This window comes from Phacochoerus africanus, chromosome 1, assembly GCF_016906955.1.
Source record: "Phacochoerus africanus isolate WHEZ1 chromosome 1, ROS_Pafr_v1, whole genome shotgun sequence".
Lineage (NCBI taxonomy): Eukaryota > Metazoa > Chordata > Mammalia > Artiodactyla > Suidae > Phacochoerus > Phacochoerus africanus.
The window spans coordinates 169726847-169748204 of record NC_062544.1 but is presented as its reverse complement, the minus strand read 5'-3'; the positions used below and the strand labels follow the sequence as shown (position 1 = coordinate 169748204).

The 21358-nt window shown below is 37.7% G+C and overlaps 1 protein-coding gene across 2 annotated transcripts in view; it reads left to right on the top strand.

The window, feature by feature from the left end:
* Positions 1 to 21358, top strand: part of CP (ceruloplasmin) — a 65776-nt gene that overhangs the window by 14054 nt on the left and 30364 nt on the right. For both annotated transcript variants that reach the window (XM_047784376.1, XM_047784385.1), the window contains exons 5-9: positions 702 to 956; positions 2081 to 2252; positions 6421 to 6560; positions 8406 to 8558; positions 9586 to 9797. In XM_047784376.1, the coding sequence (XP_047640332.1) occupies positions 702 to 956; positions 2081 to 2252; positions 6421 to 6560; positions 8406 to 8558; positions 9586 to 9797 (932 nt within the window). The remainder of the gene's footprint in view (positions 1 to 701; positions 957 to 2080; positions 2253 to 6420; positions 6561 to 8405; positions 8559 to 9585; positions 9798 to 21358) is intronic.

Sequence of the window (21358 nt, the reverse complement as noted above, 5' to 3'; positions counted from 1 at the left end):
TCCATCTTAACTCTAGGACCTCCCTATTTGAACTGTGTCCTTAAGTTTCTTTGAAGAAACTCAAGCCGTCCTGCTTTTGAATTTTTAGGTCTTTGTGGCTCTGGTCACTGGTCCCTACTGTCCTTGCCCTGAATTTCTTCTTTCCTCCTTCATATTTCTTCCAATTTTGTCATCCAATCTTAAAAAAAAAAAAAAAAAAGCTTCCCTGTATTATTACAAAAGCAATTCACATTCGCTGTAGAAAACTGGGAAAGTTCTGATAAACCAAAAAAGAAAACATTGACATCATCCATACTATCACCACCACCATGATACATGGTTGATTACTAAATAACCTTCAGTCTTTTTTCTATTTACTATCTGTTTGTACATTTTGTATAAATATATGTACATATGCACAAATTCAAATGCACACATGAATATTCCAAGGTGTAATTTATAACAAAGAAGATTTCATCTTCAGTGTTGTGTTCATCTGCTAGAACTATGTTGACAAAAATCCCAAGGCTGAATTCAGGTCCAGAATGAAAGTGTTCTGTGATCGATTAACACTCTTTGATGTGGGTACAGAGGGAGGAATAGCGGTATGTGTGCCACCCATGGTATTTTCCAACCCAAATTGCTTTTATTTCTGTAGAGGTAACTATCAATATTCCAGGCACCAATGTCTGTTAGTCACAATCTCTACTCTTGACTTACAGCTGTGAATGGATACTCTTTCGGAAGTCTCCCAGGACTTTCCATGTGTGCTGAAGACAGAGTAAAATGGTATCTTTTTGGTATGGGTAATGAAATTGATGTGCATGCAGCTTTCTTCCACGGGCAAGTGTTGACTAATAAGAACTACCGCATTGATACCATCAATCTCTTTCCTGCTACCCTCTTTGATGCTTTCATGGTGGCTCAGAACCCTGGAGAATGGATGCTTAGCTGTCAGAATCTAAACCATCTGAAAGGTAAGGCACTTTTACCTGAAATTAACTGCCAATTGAAAAGAGAGTCATGTCTCAGTTATACCTTTAACAGAGTGATGATTGGAAATCAGAATCTGAAAGCTAAATACCTTTGGAATGATCTGAGCTTTGAACTGGTTACTTAATTTTTATTCCTATGACAATATGCATCATAATGTAATTTTTTTTAAATCTAAAGACTGGATCATTTATAAAATAATTAAAACTTAAAATATGTTAATTTTTAGAAAAAGAAATGGCCCTGAATGTATAGGCCTACCTAAAAGTATAATACTATATACAGTTTTTCAGATTTGTAAAATACATAATATTTTAAACACAAGAAGATTTGTGTATTGTGCTGAAAAGTAGCTTGTTTTTTTTTTTACTTGATTCTATTAAACATAACCAGTTTTGTTCTTTATTTGAGCCTAGCTATTCCTTGGTTTAGCATGCTAAATCTCCTCCATTTCTCTAATATATTCCTAGTTCTTGAAAAATATTAGTTTGTAATATCATCCTCCTGAAGAAATTAGATTTAATCTAAGGTTTTGAGTATGTTACTTTGCCCTTCAAACATAATCTCATTCATCAAATGTCACCTTGGCCACAGAAGGCCCAGCACAGCAGGTGCATAACCATTTTATCTGAGAGAACAATAATAATACATATTCACTCTCTTCCTTCTCCTCCACCCACCCTGTTTCTTAAAATATAGCAAAGCCTCCCTTTATCACTTATCTAATTTTTCTCATTAAAGCATTATTTATTTTAATGCCAAGGTCACTGCACAGACTCAGTGAAACACAGTGAATATTCATTTCTCCCCACATTATTTACCTATTACCTATTTTTTTTCTCATCAAAAGAACTCCATAGTGAAACCCCAAAGTAATGGGTTCCACATGTTTTAAAACACTAGTAATATCACTTCTCTGTGCCATATAGAGAAATTTTTTTCACTGTCTGAATTTTCCGTGAGTGATATCTTTACAACTGTTGTTTATAGAATTGTTTCTAGCCGTCTATTTCTTCAATTTCCATCTGTCATTTCACCAAGTGTTTACAAGGCAATAGGAAAAACATTGGTTTCATTAACCAGTGTCTTCCTTCTGTGTGTTTTTCAGCTGGTTTGCAGGCCTTTTTCAGGGTACAAGACTGTAAAAAGACTTCATCTGAGGATGCTATCCATGGCAAATACATTAGACACTACTACATTGCTGCTGAGGAAATTATCTGGAACTATGCACCCTCCGGAATAGATACCTTCACCAAGGAAAACTTAACAGCACCGGGAAGGTAATTCAGAAAAAAAATATATTATTTTCAAAATATGCTTCCCCATAAAAGAATCACAAAAGCCTGATTTAGCAATTAAAATTTTAATTGGTACCTGAAATTGTGTAACTAGACTGCTAAATATTTATTAAAGTGCTTGGTAGTGAGTTAAAATTTGAGAAATAGGACTTCTGAGTCCATGAAAAAGAATAGACTTAAAAGTTGTCAAATGCTCAACAAAATTCTCAGAAAATTCTGAATACAATTAGACTAATTCATTTCCTGTTTCTGGAAACAGAGCATTGTAAAATCTAATAGCATTAAGTACGTACATAAGGTTGTGTAATCATCAGTACTATTCATTTCTAGAAGTTTTTCATTATTCCGAGTAGAAACTCTGTGTCCATTAAACAAAAGCTTCCCATCCCCTGATAACTTCTATCCTACTTTCTGTCTCTCTGAATTTGCCTAATCTAGGCACCTTATATGAGTGGAATCATGCAATATTCATCCTTTTCTGTCTGGCTTATTTTATTTAGCGTGATGTTTTCAAGATTCAGCCATGCTATAGCATACATCAGAATTTCATTCCTCAAACAAACAAACAAAAAGGATTTCATTCCTCTTTAAGGCTGAATAATACTCTATTTTATTCATATACCATGTTTCATTTATCCATCTACCTGTTTGTTGATGGACATTTGGGTGTTTTCTACCTTTTGGCTATTATGAATAATGAACATTGGCATATAAGTATCAGTTGAGGTCTCTGCTTTCAGTTCTTATGGGTATATAACTAGGAGTGAAATTGCTTGATCATATGATAATTCTATTTTTAATTTTTTGAAGAACCACCTTATGGTTTTCCACAGTAGCTGTACCATTTTACATTCCCACCGGCAATGTACAAGGGTTCCAATATCTCCGTATCCTTGCCAACATTTATTTTCCTTTTTTTTTTTTGGTATCTAATGCGTGTTTGTTTATCTTACACTTACAAAAGAAATCACCCACCCTCCATCCTATTCACCCCAAAGTCTCTTTTTATAGACATTTAAAAATTAAAACCAAATGAAGCTAGACAAGTTAATTTCAGTACAAATCATGTTCAATGTAGCTGTCAAAATTAGGGTTTAAATTTCCTACAAGTGACCAATGTCCAAATGACATATAGGGAAATCCTGATTATTGGCCAAAAGGAAAATTCCGTATTACAGGTTCGCAAATTCTGGTTCAAAAATAGTCCGTGGGTTGGATAACCTTTCCTTTCACATAGGTCTCAGTCCACTGACCACACAGTACACTAGCATTTCCAGGCAGTCTGCTGACTGCAGAGTACACTAGTGTTTGAGGTCAATCTGCTGACTGCACAGAACACTAGCATCTCCAGGAAGTTCGCTGACCACACAGTACACAGGCATCTCCAGGCAGTCCATTGACTACAGTGTACACTACTGTTTGAGGTCAATCCACTGACCACATGGTACACTAGCGTCTCCAGACTCTCTCTCACACATGGCTCATTTGTTGTAGTGGGAGCAGCACAACACCTCCAGCAGCAGGGGCTAGTGTCCACCTTGAGGCCGTGCTAGAGACAGCTGGCCGGGAATGCCTCACTGGATCCTGCTCCACACTGGGATCCTGGAAGGAGGGATGAATTGTGGGCAGAGCTGCCTCCCTGAGGGGCCATCGGCCCAGGACACAGGGGAAGTGTCCTGGTTTTTGGTTTCACAGCCAGGGGGCTGGGCTGGTGCTGGAGCAGGTTAGCCCACTCCCTGCCAGCATGTCTTCATCCTCCCGTGGCCCAGCGAGGTAAGAGGCAGCCCTGCCTTTGCTGTGGCTGAGATAGGCCTGGGCAGGCTTCTTGTCTCTCAGGATGTGGGGCTGTTCCTAACACTTGGTGAAGAGGCCCTGGAAGCGGAGGTTCTGGCCTATGGCAGGCAGCACCTCCTTCAGCAGTTTCCCCTTTCTCCATTTTTAATTAATAGCCATCTTAATGAGTGCAAAGAGGTATCTTATTGTGGTTTTGGTTTCCAGTTCCCTGATTAGTAATATTGAGCATTTTTTCATGTGTTTGTTGAAAATTTAGAGAAATGTCTTCCTTTGCCTAATTTTATGTGGGTTGTTTGGGAGTTTTTTGGTTGTTGTTATAAGAGTTCTTTTTATATTCTGGATATTAATCCCTTGTCAGAGATACGCGCTGTACAAATATTTCTCCTTATTCTGCAGGTTTTTTCACTCTCTTGATTGTGTCCTTTGATGCAGAGAAGTTACATCTTATACATATCTCATGGCCTACCAGATATTTTTCCTGCCTCAGCTTCCTTTTCTACAGTCTATTACTCCTAAAATAGCCAAAGTGATCTTTCAAAAATGTCAGTAAAGTTATGCTACACTTCTGCTTCAAGTCTCTGCTCAAATGTCACCTCTTCTTCTGAGAAGCGTTATTTACCACACATCTACTTGGAAAGGTTAAGTAATTTACTCATGACAAACAACAGGTCAATAGCTGGACCTGGCTCTTACCCAAGCCTGTGATTCCTGAAGCAGAGACTTAAGTCCGCACTACACTGACATCCAGATGTGGTGATTCCCAAAGCTGTATCTCCAGCCAAGAAAGGCTTTTATAAATTGCAGATTTGCATTTTGAACTGCTTAATGGACATCCCACTTGGATGAGACCCCTCCAAATCAACAGGTCCAAATGTAAACCCAACTCAGAACACAAATCTGAGTATTTTCCTCTGCTTGAATGCTATCACCATCCATCACTCAAGCCCTTGATCCCTCTCTCCTTAATCAATCCCTTCTTCTCTCCTCATCAAATGATGCCTCATTACATCCTAAATATCTTGGAAAGTTGTTTGCTTCTCTCCAGCCTCTTTGCCAGCACATCTGAAGTCATCACTACCCCTCACTGAGATTTTTTTGATTTATTTTTATTTTTTGGCTGCCCTGCAGCATATGGAGATCCTGGGTCAGGGATCAGATCTGAGCCACAGTTGTGACCTAAGACAGAGCCTTAACTCACTGTGCCAGGCCGGGGATTGAACCTGTGTCCCAGTGCTCCAGAGACATGGCTGATCCAGTTGCACCACAGAACTCCTTACTGAGATTTTAAAAGTAGCCTGCTGATTGATCTCCCTACCTTAGTCTTGCCACTGCTAAGGGATCCCTAAAACCCTAATCCTGAGTGCTTTAATGTTTCAAAGACTTCCGACTGCCCTGAGGTGGGATATGAAATCTTAACTAGATCCTTCCCCCATCTCTCCAAGCCTCACTCTCCACTCCTCTGCTCTGCTCTGCCCTGCCCTGCCTGCTATGCTCCCGCCCTAGTCTATAAAACATGCCATACTCTCTCCTCTGAGCTTTCCTGCAGGCTGTTTCCTCCTCGTAAACACCTGCCCCATTCTCCCCACCATACATACTCCATCTTTTTAACTTCACTTCTTCTCTAGATAGTTGTAAAAAATTACTTCCTCTGGAAAGCCTTTGGGTCCTCTCCCCACCGCTTCCCCCAAACTCAGAAGAAATATTTTATAACACCCTGTGCTTATTACATTTTCTTATATTGATTGGTTTGTAGCCTGTCTTTGGGGACAGACATAAAGTCCATGTGGACAAGGATGGGTCCAGCTTGCTTATGGGTGTGTCACCAGCACCTAACAGGGTTCCTGGCAAAGTGCAGGTGTTGAGTACATTTGTCAAATGGAAGAAGAGACAAATGGTGTGGCTTTGGCAAGGCAAACACCTTTCTGAGACTTAGTTTGTTCATTTGTAAAGTGGGGGAGAATGATACCAACTTTGTTGGCTTGCCAGTTTCAGACAACAAGTGGAAGCTTCTAAAGGCTAATACGCAATACATAGTAGCTACCGTATTTTTAGACATTTCATAATTGGTTAAAAAATTCTATTGAAGGACAATTAACTGTAGGGGTTAATGTGGGCCCTCTTGAAATTTGTTCCCATCACTTGAACAAGTAAAATCTCTATGCCATGATCTCCACCCTTTAACTGAACATCTTTGTATGAAGTGCCTAGTACTACCTGCTTCTGTTCGAGTATTTGGTAAATCACGGATAATGACTCTGAGTGCTGGTCAGAATTTTTCTCTTCAGTTGGTATCCTATGTGAATACCTGCTTCTATTCTGCTTTCGAGTGCCACATTAACTCTTTTTCTTTTGGCAGTGCTTCAGAGGTGTTTTTTACACGTGGTTCTACAAGAATTGGAGGCTCATATAAAAAGCTGGTTTACCGTGAGTACAAAGATGCCTCCTTCACAAATCGAAAGGAGAGAGGACCTGAAGAGGAACATCTTGGCATCCTAGGTGAGTCTGTACAGAATATTTATGCCTGATGTACTCTTCCCCTGAGCTACAACCAACCTCAGAAAGAAAAAGAAGTTTCAGAACTTGCAGCATGATTTCTACATATAAACTGTGGCCGTGGAATATCAATCATCAATCAAATGCGGCAGCTAATTATTTTTCTAAATGTAAATTACCAGTAGTAAATCTTCAATATTAAACTCAGGCTACCTTCAAATGATGACCTTTATTTGGCGTTCCCATCGTGGCTCAGTGGTTAATGAATGCAACTAGGAACCACAAGGTTTCGAGGTTTCGGGTTCGATCCCTGGCCTTGCTCAGTGGATTAAGGATCTGGCGATGCTGTGAGCTGTGGTGTAGGCTGCAGATGCGGCTTGGATCCCAAGTTGCTGTGGCTCTGATGTAGGCCGGTGGCTACAGCTCTGATTAGACCCCTGGCCTGGGAATCTCCATATGCTGCGGAGGCAGCCCTAGAAAAGGCAAAAAAATGATTAAAAAAAAGAAAGAAAAGAAAAAAGAAAACAAATGATGACCTTTTTTTTTCTTCAAAGAGGTAAAGGGGAATTGCATATTTATGTGAGAGTGTTTCAATAGGCAAAGCTATTAGCCTCTGCTCTTTGCTAAAGATACATTTCCTTAGAAATAAAATCCAGGCTACTAAAGAGACAGGCTGGGTTTGTAGTAGAGCCTTCTGCACACTGCCCTGAGGCAGAGCCCAGATACCTGTTCTTGCTCAGGCACTTGGGCAAAATAGCAAGTGGGTGGATTCAGACTGTCCTCAATCTTCACTTATCAGCTGTGTGACCTTTGAAAGTACTCAACTTTCTGTGCGTGTTCCCTTTCTGTAAAATGGGAACAATAATAACAGCAGAGTCCCATAAAGTTTGTAAGGATTAAATAAGTTAATACACGTAAATACTCAGAAGAGCACATAAGACGCTCTCAATAAATTTCATTTTATGTATTATGTAAAAATATTTATGTACTGTATATCTGTGGTTGTGTTCTCTATTTAGTAGTAATATTAATTTTGGTGATAGAAAATCCATAGCGATTTTACTTTTCACATCCAAGACAATTTAACTTAGTCCCTTTGGGTGATGAAGATTTATAGCATTTTCCTGGCACTTAGCACAAATAACAAACATCTAGCAACAAAAAACTAGAATGAGAAGAGTGTACCCACTGGGAATAGTTTTTTATAGAGGTAAGAAGCCTGTGCACTGACTTGGATAAAAATAGTAACAAGTTAATTCAAAAGCTCTTCTCTGAGTTCCCACTGTGGTAAAGGGGCTTAAGGATCCACTGATGCTGCAGTTGTGGTTTTAGATGCAGCTCAGATTCAATCCTCTGGCCCAGGAACTCCCATATGCTTCAGGGGGGAAAGAAAAGCCTTTCTCATTTCTTTCCAGCCTCCCCATGTCAAAGTGATAACAGACTTTTAAAAAACTAAGCTTTGGAGTTCCCACTGTGGTTTGGCAGTAGCAAACCCGACTAGTATCCATGAGGATGCAGGTTTGATCCTTGGCCCTGCTCAGTGGGTTAAGTATCCAGTGTTGCCGTGAGCTGTAGGTTGCAGACACGGCTTGGATCCTGTGTTGCTGTGGCTGTAGTCTAAGCAGGCCGCTACAATTCCACTTCAACCCCTAGCCTGGGAACTTCCATACATAGCACATGTGGCACTAAAATAAATAAGTACATAAATAGATTAACCAACCAAGCTTTCTGTTTGCCGCAAAAAGCATGTTGCTTCCAGTAGTTCTTGCCAGACAGAGGACAGGGCAGAGAAAAGTGTCTTTTTATCTGTGTTACCAGGGAGGATAATAGCTCTCTCTTTGTCCCTAGGTCCTGTCATTTGGGCAGAGGTGGGAGACACCATCCGAGTCACCTTCCGTAACAAAGGAGCATATCCCCTCAGTATTGAGCCCACTGGGGTGAGAGTCAGTAAGAGCCAGGAGGGCACATACTATGCCTCACATTACATTTCTTCAAGTGAAAGTGAGTACAGCACTCTGTAACCAAATGATAACGTTTAATTACCTACTATGCTGGTTACCCCAGGAAAATTGTCAGGTGCCAAAACCGAAGGCAGGAACTTCTGAAGAAACTGCTCATATGCCATCCTCAGGCATCATGCCAGGCAGCAAGTAAACCTCTTTCCCTACCTTTTCCAGTTGACTTACGGAATTTTGTCCTGCTTTAATGAGTGATTATTGACAATTGTGGTATTAACTTATTTGGATTGTGTCAATTACTCTTTTCTAGAGTTCTCTTTGGGTGATTGTTAAATTTGCAAGATATTCTTGCACTTATTAGATATACATGTTAGAATATTTGAAAAATATCAAAAGGTGTAGCCAAAAATATTATCCAGAGTTCTATAGTCAGCCACTGTTGTATTTTTGTATAATTCCTCTACTCTTTCTTCTGTGTACCTAGTATGTTTGACATGTGTGTGAGATCATAGTATATAAATACACTTACCAGTAAGATTTTGAACCTAGAGTTTGCTTTCTTAGCATTATAAATATTTTATAAATATAATTTTAATGACACAAAATATACTATTATATCGAAGTGCTTAGGTATGTCAAGGCTGACCAATGAAGACCCTCTTCTGAGTCTCAGACTTATATCCTCATGTGGAGGAAAGGGCTAGGGTACTCTTTTGTCAGGAAAATAATCACACTCAGAGGGGCTCCACTCTCATGACGTAGTCACTTCCCAAAGGCCTCCCTCTAACACCATCATCTGGGGCATTAGGATGCCAGTGTGTGAATTTGGAGGAAACATAAACATTCAGACTATAGCAGGCACCAATCTCAGACAGAGGTTTAGAGGAGATTTCCTGGAGGAATTCCTACCTATCTGTGACCTGACACCAGAGCACAAATAGGATTCCATTGTAATTCATAAAAAGGAGCACAGAAGTAGGTTATCCTGGATTAAATCCAGTCTACTCCATGGTTCAAATGGCCACATTAGAAAGCATTCTTCACCACTCCAATGTTGACTTTTCTTACAGATGTGCCTCCTTCTGCCTCCCATGTGGCACCCAAAGAAACATTCACCTATGAATGGACTGTCCCCAAAGAAGTGGGGCCCACTTACAAAGATCCTGTCTGTCTAACTAAGATGTATTACTCTGCCGTGGATCCCACCAAAGATATATTCACCGGGCTTATTGGGCCAATGAAAATATGCAAGAAAGGAAGTTTACTTGCAAATGGGAGACTGGTAAGTCCAATAAGGAAAATGAAAATGATTTTCCAATCCCTTTGAATTATCATCATTATAAGGAAAAGTTCTGGGTTTTGAGGCAGGGAAGGTTCCACACATAATATTTATTATATTTCTTCTTAGGCTTGTATCTATATTGTGCAAAGATTCTCTGGCTTGTGTGGTTGTTCCAAGATGAGTTGGAAACAAGATTTTCCTTGGAATCTGATTTTTCATCATTTATCCCATAGCTTTCATGTATAGATTTTACTGATTGCATTCCTGTTGTGTCATTTAACATGTTTTTTTCTCTTTCTCTCTGTTTACTATAAATCTGTGGCTAGGTCTACAACTTTGATTTTTTTTTTTTTCAAACTACTTCATGTGTGGTACTGGGTATCTCTATCAGGGAGTATATAATATACAATTATCTCTCAATTGGGGATGTTTTCAGCCACTGATAAGCGTTTCCAAGATTCATAAACTAATTAGAGATTATGCAATAGTAATATTTTGATTCCATCATTCTTTCTTTGTATATTAGCTACTATACTTCTAAAAACAGAAGCTTCCCAGAGTTCTCTTATGGTGCAGTGGGTGAAGGATCCAGAGTTGCCACTGCAGAGGCCTGGGTCACTGCTGTGGCATGGGTTTGATCCTTGGCCGGGAAACTTCCATATGCTATAGACACAGACAAAAAAAAAAAGAAAAGAAAGAAAGAAAGAAAGAAGAAAAGAAAAACAGAAGGCTTCCCTTAATGGACTATTTGGTTACCCTAAGGTACCTGTTGTACAAGAAAGGAATGACAAGGAAGGAAGGACAGAAGGAAGGATGAAAGGAAGGAAGGGAGGGAGGAAGGGAAATGACAAATGCTTGATTCTTTCCTTTTATTTATGAGTTTTCAAATTAAGAGTTCTCCTTTAGCATATTTCTTAATTTCTTTTTAAGTGTGATTATGAACTCGTGGATTTAGGCATATTTGGTATGCTTCAATGCATTGCCATTATCCTTACTGATGTTCAAATTTTGCCGCTGTGGGACTTGTGGGGTTGGCACCTTTATTTTTACAAGAACTCAGTAGTCTTGGAAGCCTCTTTGATTTCTAATTTTTAAAAAGTTATTTCAGGTTTATACTGTGTATTTTCTGAGCCAGACCTGAAATCAGTCATTTCTCCCCAAAAGCACATTCCTTTCAGTAAGAAATTATTTTTCATCCAGAGTTCCTGTCATGGTTCAGCAGTTAACGAATCTGACTAGCATCCATGAAGATGCCAGTTCAATCCCTGGCCTTGCTCAGTGGTTTAAGGATCTGGCATTGCCATGAGCTGTGATGCAGGTTGCAGACGAGGCTCAGACCCCGCCTTGCTGTGGCTGTGGCATAGGCTGACGGCAGAGCCATAGCAAGTGGCTGTGGCATAGGCTGACGGCAGAGCCATAGCAAGTGGCTGTGGCATAGGCTGACGGCAGAGCCATAGCAACTCGGGATTCGAGCTGAGTCTGCAACCTACACCACAGCCTATGGCAACGCCAGATCCTTAACCCACTGAGCAAGGCCAGGGATCGAACCCGAAACCTCATGGTTCCTAGTTGGATTCGTTAACCACTGCCCCGCAACGGGAACTCCGTATATTGATAGTTTCTATTCAAATTCAATGCTATGGATTTTGTTTGTTTTTTACTTAATTTCATTGATCTTACATCTGTATCTCTGTTCATCTGCACTGAAAAAGCTGAGTTCTCAATAACACCAGCATAAATATGTACTCATTTTATCCCATAATATACATACAACAGCCTTAAAATAACAATTATAACACTATACCAAATCATCTAATTACTGAAAACAGTTTAAGATTAGTTTGTAGTCCTTTTTGTTCTTAGAGTGAATCCCACTAGAAATATTCAATCAAATTACTTATTTAAAGGGAGTTTCCTGGTGGTCTAGTGGTTAGGAATTGGTGCTTTTATGACCACAGGCCCTGATTCAATCCCTGGCCTGGGAACAAGATCCCACATCAAACCACTGCATGCTGTAGCCAAAAAGAAAAAAAAAATTTACAGTCTCAGAATAATTCCATTCTGTGTAGTTTTGCCACCCACTGGATACACAGGTTTATTTAAATCATTTTGCTTCTGTTTTTTTCAGGGATTGCTTTTTTTTTTTTTTTTTTTTGTCATTTTAGGACCGCACCCTTGGCATATGGAGGTTCCCAGACTAGGGATCTAATCAAAGCTGTAGCCTCCGGCCTATGCCAGAATCACAGCAATGCCAGATCCTAGCTACATCTGCAACCTACACCACAGCTCACGGCAACGCCGGATCCTTAACCCACTGAGTGAGGCCAGGGATTGAACCCACAACCTTATGGTTCCTAGTCAGATTCATTTCCACTGCACCACAAACAAACTCCTCAGGGATTGCTTTTAAAACTGTAACATTGTTTTAAAATTATGCAAAACATTCAACTGATTCTAACATCACACCTACAAAAAGAGGTATATTCAAAGAAGTCTAGCTTCTATCCTTTCTTCCCTCTCACCTATTCCCTCACTATAGGTAACTTTTTTTTCACTTTTTTCTTTTATTTGTTTTTCATTATTATTTTTATTGACTTTATTTTTTTAGAGAACTTTAATGTTCACAGCAAAATTGAGGATAAACTTCAGGGACTTCCCATATACCTCCTACCCACCCCAACAGCTTCTCCCAATATCAACATCCCCAATAGAGTACTACCTCCATTACAATTGATGAACCTGACATTAGTACATTATTGTCACCCAAAGTTCATGATTTACATTATGATTCACTCTTGGTATTTACATTCTATGGGTGTGGATACAAATGTATCCATCATTATGGTATCATACAGAATATTTTCACTGCCCTAAAAGTCCTCTGTGTTCTACCTATTTATCTCTTCCTTCCAACCCCCAACTCCTGGCAACACCTGGTCTTTTTAGTTTTGTCTCCATAGTTTTGCCTTTTCCAGAATGTCATATAGTTGGAATCATTCAATTGTAGCCTTTTCAGATTGGCTTCTTCATTTAAGAATATGCACTTAAGTTTCCTTCAAGTCTTTTTATGGGGTCGATGGCTTATTTCTCTTTAACAGTGAATAATACTCCACTGTCTGGATGTATCACAGTTTATCCACTCACCTACCGAAGAACATCTTGGCTGCTTCCAACTCTTGGCAATTTTGAGTAAAGCTGCTTTATGAATAAATATCCATATGCAAGTTTTTGTGTAGACATCAGTTTTCAACTCCTTTGGGTAAATACCAAGGAGCCCAACTGCTTGATCAAAGATAAGAGTACATTTAGTTTTGTAAAAGACTGCCAAACTATCTTCCAAAGTGACTGTACCATTTTTACATTCCCACCAGCAAAGAATGTTCCTGTTGCTCTGCATTCTTGGCAGAATTTGTCGTTGTCATGTTGCAGATTTTGGCCATTTTAATAGGTGTGTAGTGCTAGCTTATTGTTGTTTTAATGAGATGTAATGTAGAACATCTTTTCAAATTTTGTCATCTGTACATCTGCTTAGTTGGGGTGTCTAATGATATTTTGTCCATTTGTTAATTGGATTGCTTACTTTCTTAATGCTGTTTTATGTTTCTTTGTATGTTTTAATAAGAGATTCTTTATTAATTTTTTTTTGTCTTTTTGCCTTTTCTGGGGCCGCTCCCACAGCATATGGAGGTTCCCAGGCCAGGGATCTAATCGGAGCTGTAGCTGCTAGCCTACACCAGAGCCACAGCAATGAGGGATCCGAGCCACGTCTGCAATCTTCACCACAGCTCATGGCAATGCTGGATCCTTAACCCACTGAGCAAGGGCAGGGATAGAACCTGAAATCTCATGGTTCCTAGTCGGATTCGTTAACCACTGAGCCATGATGGGAACTCCTATCAGATGTATCTTTTGCAAATATTTCCTCCAAGTCTGTGACTTGTCTTCTCTTGACATTACTTTTTTTCAGAGCACAAAATTTAATTTTAATAAAATCCAGTTTATCAATTCTTTCTTTCACAGATTGTGCCATTGGTGTTGTCTGAAAAGTTATTACTATATCCAAAATCACAAAGATTTTCTCCTATGTTATTTTCTAGGAGTTATATGATTTTGTCTTTTATATTTAGGTCTGTGATCCACTTTGAGTTAATTTTTGTGAAGAGTGTTAAGGTCCATGTCTAGATTCATTTTTTGCATGTGGATATCCGTTTATTATAGTACCATCTGTTGAAAAAACTATCTTTGTTCCATTGTATTGTCTTGGCTCTTTGGTCAGAGATCAGCTGACTAAATTTATATGGCTATTACTGCACTCTCTATTCTTTCCATTGATCTATTGGTCTGTCCTTTCACCAATGCCACACTGTCTTAATTATTGTAGCTTTATAGTAAGTTTTGAAGTTGGGAAGTGTCAGTTCTCCAACTTCATTCTTAAATATTTTGTGGGTTATTCTGGGTTTTTTGCCTCTCCATATAAACTATACAATCAATTTGTTGACCCCCCACAAACGATTTGCTGGCATTTTGATTGGGATTGCATTGAATCTATAAATCATATTGGGAAGAACTGAAACTTGGCAGTATTAAATCTCCCTATCCATGAACATGGAATATCTATTTATTTTGTTCTTTAATTTCATTCACCAGTTTTATAGCTTTCCTCATATAGATCTTATACGTATTATTTTATATTTATAACTATTTCATTTGGTAGGATGCTAATGTAAATGGTATTGATTTTAATTTCAAATTCCACTTCTTCATTGCTGATATATATGAGAGTGATTGGCCTTTGTGTATTAACTTTGTATCCTACAAACTTGCTATAATTGCTTATTAGTTCCAAGAGTTTGTCTGTCCTTTTGGATTTTCTACATGGATGATCATGTGATCTGTGGACAAAAACAAGATCCTTTCTTTCTTCCCAATCTGTATGCCTTTTCTTAATTCTTTTTCTTGTCATACTGCACTAGCTATAACTTCCAATATGATATTGAAAAGGAGTGGTGAGAGGAGACATCCTTGTTTTGAACCTTATTTTAGTGGAAAATGTTCTCCTTTCTCATCATTAAGTATGATGTTAGCAGTAATATTTTGGTAAATATTCTTTATCAAGTTGAGGAAATTCCCCCTATTCCTATTTTACTGAAATTTTTCTTTAATCATAAATGAGTGTTGGATTTTGTCAAATGCTTCTTAGGTATCTATTGATATGATCATGTGCTTTTTCTTCTTTAGCCTACTGATGTGATGGATCACATTAATTGATTTTTGAATGATAAACCAGGCTGGAATACTTAGGATAAATCATAGTTGGTCATAGTGCATAATTCTTTTTATACATTTGTGGATTCTGTTGGCTAAAATTTTAAAGGTATTTTACATCTATGTTCATTAGAGACACTGGTTTCTAGTTTTCTTGTAGTATCTTTATATGGCTTTGGTATTAGAGAAATGTTGGTCTGATAGAATGAGACCAGAAATATTCTTTCTGTTTTTGTCCTCTGATAGATTTTAAAACATGGTATAATTTCTTCCTTAAATGTTTGGTAGAATTCATCAATGAACACTTATGGGCTGTTTTGGAAGGATATTAGCTATTGATTCAATTTTTTTTTAGTAGATATATGCCTAATCAGAGTGTCTGTATCTTCTTTTGTGAGTTTTACCAGATTGTATCTTTTAAGGAATTGATCCATTTTGTACGGGTTATCAAATTTATGGGCATTGAATTGTTCATAGTATTCTTTTATTATTCTTTTAATGCACAGGATCTGTAGTAATGTCCTTCTTTCATTTCTGATATTAGTAATTTGTGTTCTTTTTCTTTCTTTTTATTAGCCTGACTAAAGACTTACTGATTTTACTGATCTTTTCAAATAATTTCAAATTTGGTTTCATTGATTTTTTTTCCTATTGACTTCCCATTTTCAATGTCATTTCTTATCTATTCTTATTCTTTTACTTTTTAAATAAACAAATATATGTATTCATAGTCTCACTTTTTGTTTACTTAACAATATAATATGTAAGTCTCCATACTGTAATATATGGAAATATTCCTCATTTTTTTTTTACAAAAGGTATTATCCCATGATGTAAACATATCACAGTTTATACAATTAGTCCACTATTTGGTAGGTGTTTGAGATGTTTCCAGTCTTTGTTCTTACAAATAATTACAACGGGTAGCCTTGTTCATATACAGGTTTTTATTTTTGCTGGAATACCTTTGGGATAAATTTTTAGAAGTGGCATTGCTGAGGCAAAGGATAAATACATATATAATTTTGCTAGATATTGCCAAATTCCCTTCATAGGAATTGCATCATTTTGTATTCCCACTACATATGAGATTAGATTATCTGTTTTCCACAGCCTCATTCCAAAACATATTGTCAAATTTGGGAATTTTTACCAATATGATAGGATATAAGCAGTACCTCTGTAATTTTAATTTGTGTCTCTTATTACCAGTTGTTGGACATTTTTTCAAATGGTTAAGAACTATATTCACTTCTTTTATGTGAGTTGTTCATATCTTTAGCCCAGTGAATGTTGTTGTTTGCATGTCAAAATTTTATTTCTATCATCTTTTTCATTACTGTTAATGGATTTGGAGTCATAGTTAAGAAAGTTTTCCCAACTCCCAGGTTATAAAGGAATACACTCCTACTGCCTTCAAGTACTTATAAGGTTTCATTTTCCAATTTGAAATATCTGTTTCATTTAGAATTTATCCTGGTGTACAGTTAAGGAATGAATCAAATTTATCTTTTTTCTAAATGGCTATCCAATTAATCTCAATACCATTTATTAAAGTATTAAAAGTCAAACTTTAGTCTTTTTTTTGTTTTTGCTTTTTGGGCTGTGCTTGGGGCATATAGAGTTCCCATGCTAAGGATCAAATCAGAGCTACAGCTGCTGGCCTAAACCACAACCACAGCAATGTGGGATCTGAGCCACATCTGGGACCTATACCACAGCTTAAGGCAATACCAGATCCCAGACCCACTAAGCAAGGCCAGTCCTCATGGATACTGGTTGGATTCATTTCCACCACACCACAACGTGAATCCCTTAGCCCATTGACTTTAACAGGGCCTTTATCAGATGCTAAAATTTTCATACACAATTAAGTCCACATCCTGATTTTTCTAGTCTATTTCCTTGGTCTCTATTCATGCACCAATACCATCCTATTGTAATTATGGAGACTTTATAACATGTTTAAAGGACTTACAGCCATACCCCCATTGCACTTCTTTTTCATCATTTTAATGCCTATTTTTGCTTATTCTTTCTAATGAACCATGTAAAAACTTACTTGGTTCCAGGAAAAAAAATCCCGATAGTATTTAACTGGGATTGTCTCAAATATATAAATTAAATTAGGAAAAACAGACATTATAATAAAGTGAGTAACACTATGCAAGAAACATATCTTTCCACTTGTTCAAATCTACTTTTGTATTTTTTAGGAGTAAATTATATAGTTTCCCTTATATAAGCTTTGGATATTTTTTGTAAAGTTTATGCCTAGATATTTTATTTTTATTTGGCTATTGTAAATGGTAATACCATCATTTAAAAACTTCAAATATGTAACAGAAGATAAATGGTTTTCTACCTTCGAAATCCATTCTTTGATCTCGTGCTTACCTTGGAAAAGAATAAAAAGAGACTAATGTTTATTGAACTCCATTTAGGCATTTTAATATATTTTACTTCATTTAACCTTCACAGCAACCCAAGAGGTTAATAAGTATTGTTATCCTCATTTTTACAGAAGAGGAACTGATTTTCTGTGGGTTGAGACCTGAAATTTGAGTTTAACCCCCTACATACTTTGTGATCTTCATTTTGCAAATGAAAGCATCACAATACAATAAGGTATACAGAAGCATTAAAAGTTCTGGCTTTTCATTATTAGGCGTGTAGCTTCAGATCAGATAAAATATTCAGAATAATGTTAAATAATGCCTTGTTTAGTGGCTGACCTTAATGAAAATAAGTTGCTTTACCACTAAGTATGACACTGGCTATTAGTTTTTCTTTTTTTAATTCTATTTCTGGTTCACTGAGACTTTTCCTGTTTACAATCACTTAAGTTGCTTAAAAAAAAAAAATGCTGTGTTAGACACAGAATTAATTAGTAAGAAAGACCTGCTCTAATACAGTTTATATTCCAGGAGTTACCGTTGTGCCTCAGTGGTTAACAAATCCGACTAGGAACCATGAGGTTGCCGGTTCAATCCCTGGCCTTGCTCAGTGCGTTAAGGATCTGGGGTTGCCATGAGCTGTGGTGTAGGTCACAGATGTGGCTCGGATCTGGCATTGCTGTGGCTGTGGTGTAGGCCGGTGGCTACAGCTCCAATTAGACCCCTAGCCTGGGAACCTCCATATGCCACGGGTACAACCCTAGAAAAGGCAAAAAGACAGAAAAAAAAAAAGTTTATATTCCAGTGTGTGGTGTAGCAGAGAGGAAGGGGCAATGAGAGTGATGGCATGGGAAGGAGAGGAGATAAGCAAACATAAGAAAAACAAAAATAGATAAACTCAGAAAGTGACAAATGCTTTAGAAAAACAAAATAGGGTAATTCGATAGTGAACAGAAATTATAGTTTAGATAAGGTAGAGGTGGCTCAGCTGGTTAAGGATCTGGTATTGTCCCTGCTGTGGTGTGGGTCATTGCTATGATGTGGGTTTAATCCCTGGTCCAGGAACTTCCACAGCCAAAAAAAAATTTTTTTTTCCTAATGTTGATCCATCCTTGCACTTCTGGAGAAAAATGTTACTTTGGGCATGGTGTACTTTCAACATATTTCTGTGTTAAATTTGATAGTGATTTATTTAGAATTTCTCATCTAAGCTATAAGTGATATTGGTTTAGATTCTGTGTGTTTTTTTTGGCTGTCATATCATAGTTGTGATTTATTTAGAATTTCTCATCTAAGCTATAAGTGATATTGGTTTAGATTCTGTGTGTTTTTTTTTGGCTGTCATATCATAGTTGTACCATCTTCATTAAACAGATTGGGAAGCTTTCCATATTTTTAATACTTTGGAACAGATTAAATAGATAGGAACCATCTGCTCCTTAGATATTTGAAAGAACTTGTCTATAAATTATTTTGACTTTGACTTTTAAAAAGTAGGTTTTCTGTTTCTGTTTTTTTTTTTTTTTTTAATTGCTTTTTAGGGCTGCATATGGAGGTTCCCAGGCTAGGGGTCAAATTGGAGCTACAGCTGCCGACCTACACCACAGCTCACGGCAACACTGGATCCTCAACCGGCTGAGGAAGGCCAGCGATCGAACCCGAAACCTCATCGTTCCTAGTCAGATTCGTTTTCCCTGGGCCATGACAGGAACTCCCTGTTTATGTTTTAATCACTTTCTATTTCACCCATTAATATTGCCCCAATCAGTTGCCCCCTTCTAGATCAACTGATCACATTTATTGCCCATAATAGTCATTTTTCTCGATTTATATGGTTGCATTCCTTTCTGATTCTTGATGTTGTATATTCAAGCTCTTTTTTTTTAATAGACTTGCCAGAGTTTTGTGTATTTCACTTGTTTTTTTCAAAGAATACATGTTTAGGTTTAGCTGTTTTAATTTGTGGGGGTTTTTTGTTTGTTTGTTTTTGCTGCTCCCATAGCATGCAGAAGTTCCCGGGCCAGGATCAAACCATACAGGTTCTTAACCTTCTAGGCTACCAGGGAACTCCTTAAATTTGCATCCTAATTTATTAATTTCTGCTTTTGCTTTTATTAATTCCTTTCTTATTTTCTTTTTCTAAAATTTTCAGATATCTACATTTATTTTTACATGGTTTTGCCTAAAATAAGCATTTCAGGCTCTCAGTTTATTTGTTTAATTATATTCTATACATTATGACTTGTAGTATTCTCATGGAAATTACTTACTAAAAACTTAAGACATTCTTTTTTTTTCGGGCCATACCTGAAGCATATGGAAGTTCCCAGGCTATGGGTTGAATCGGAGCTGCAACTGCTGGCCTACACTCAGCGACACCAGATCTGGGCCACATCTGCAACTTATACCCCAGCTCACAGCAACACTGGATCCTTAACCCCCTGAGTGGGGCCAGGGATCAAACCCAGGTCCTCATGGACACTAGTAGGGTTTGTTACTGCTGAACCACAACAGGAACTCCTAGAAATTAATTTTTGTTTCTTCTTTGATCTGAGTTATTTGGACAAAATATGGCTTTTTTATTTTAACTTTTGTCCTTTTATTAATAATTTTTAGTTTTGTCGCATTATAATCGGGACATGTGACCTATAAACTCTTCACTAAAGTCTTCTCAGTAGGTCAGTATGTGAGTGATTGTAGAAGTTCAATGCGGGAATCCTTACATATCTGAAAATGCCACTTTGTTGTGCTTCCTGGTATAAAATTTTTCTCTCATAATCTTGACCCTTTATAAACATAATTGTTACTCTATCTTCCCGATATTTATTGTACTAGAAAAGTCCAATGTTCGTGATAACTTTTAAAATGGATTATTGTAGAAATCTGTCTATCTCTGAAGTCTAAAATTTTTACCAAAATGTTTTTAGGCAGAGGTCTGTATTATTAGTTTTGCCTTATTTTCAGTGATGTTTTCAAATCTGAATATTCTAGTCTTTCCCCTTTATAGTGGTGAATATTTCTACTATTATTTATCATCATCTTGTCTCCCCCTTTTATAACTTTTCTCCAAAATCATTACTATGTGTATAGTTTTCATCTTTGAATCTTTTCTTCAGACTTATGGGAGCTTTCTTAAGACTACCTGTATCATTGATTCAGTTTTGCAGGATCTAACCTTCGGGTTAAATTTTTTAATTTGATAAGCATTTTTTCATCTGACAAATGATTTCGGAGTTCCCATTGTGGCACAGCAGAAACGAATCCAACTAGGAACCATGAGGTTGTGGGTTCGATCCCTGGCCTTGCTCAGTGCGTTGAGGATCCAGTGTTGCATGAGCTGTGGTGTAGGTTGCAGATCTGGCGTTGCTGTGGCTGTGGTGTAGGTGGGCAGTTGTAGCTCCAATTAGACTCTTAGCCTTAGAACAAAAGATCTCAGGAAAAAGATAAGCATAATCTCTCAAGTTTTTTTTTTTGTGGGAATAACTTGTTTTTAGGGGCTCATATGCTTTGATTCCTTAGACCAACTACCTCCTTGTCAACTACTGAATCATTCCATAGACCAGATAGCACTTCTGCTTCCTTATTTTTCATCAGGAATGGGAGGAGGGGAAGCAAGAATGGCTAGAGATTGTGTGTATTATAATTCCAACTCACCTTAAGGCTATTTCTTCACTTTCACTTAAGATGTATACACTTCCACCTGCCTTGCCTTACAGGAATTCTTCAAGCTTTCATGACTGTGGATGGCACTTTCCCTAATTTCCAGCACAAGCACATATCCTCCTTATTTTAACCATCTTGGAGGTGGGTCAAGTGGAATGGGTAGAACTGGCAGAAAGGTAGGGAGAAGAGAGTCAAAACTTTTAGGTGCAGAGAGAGGCTTAAATTATTGTGTGGAAC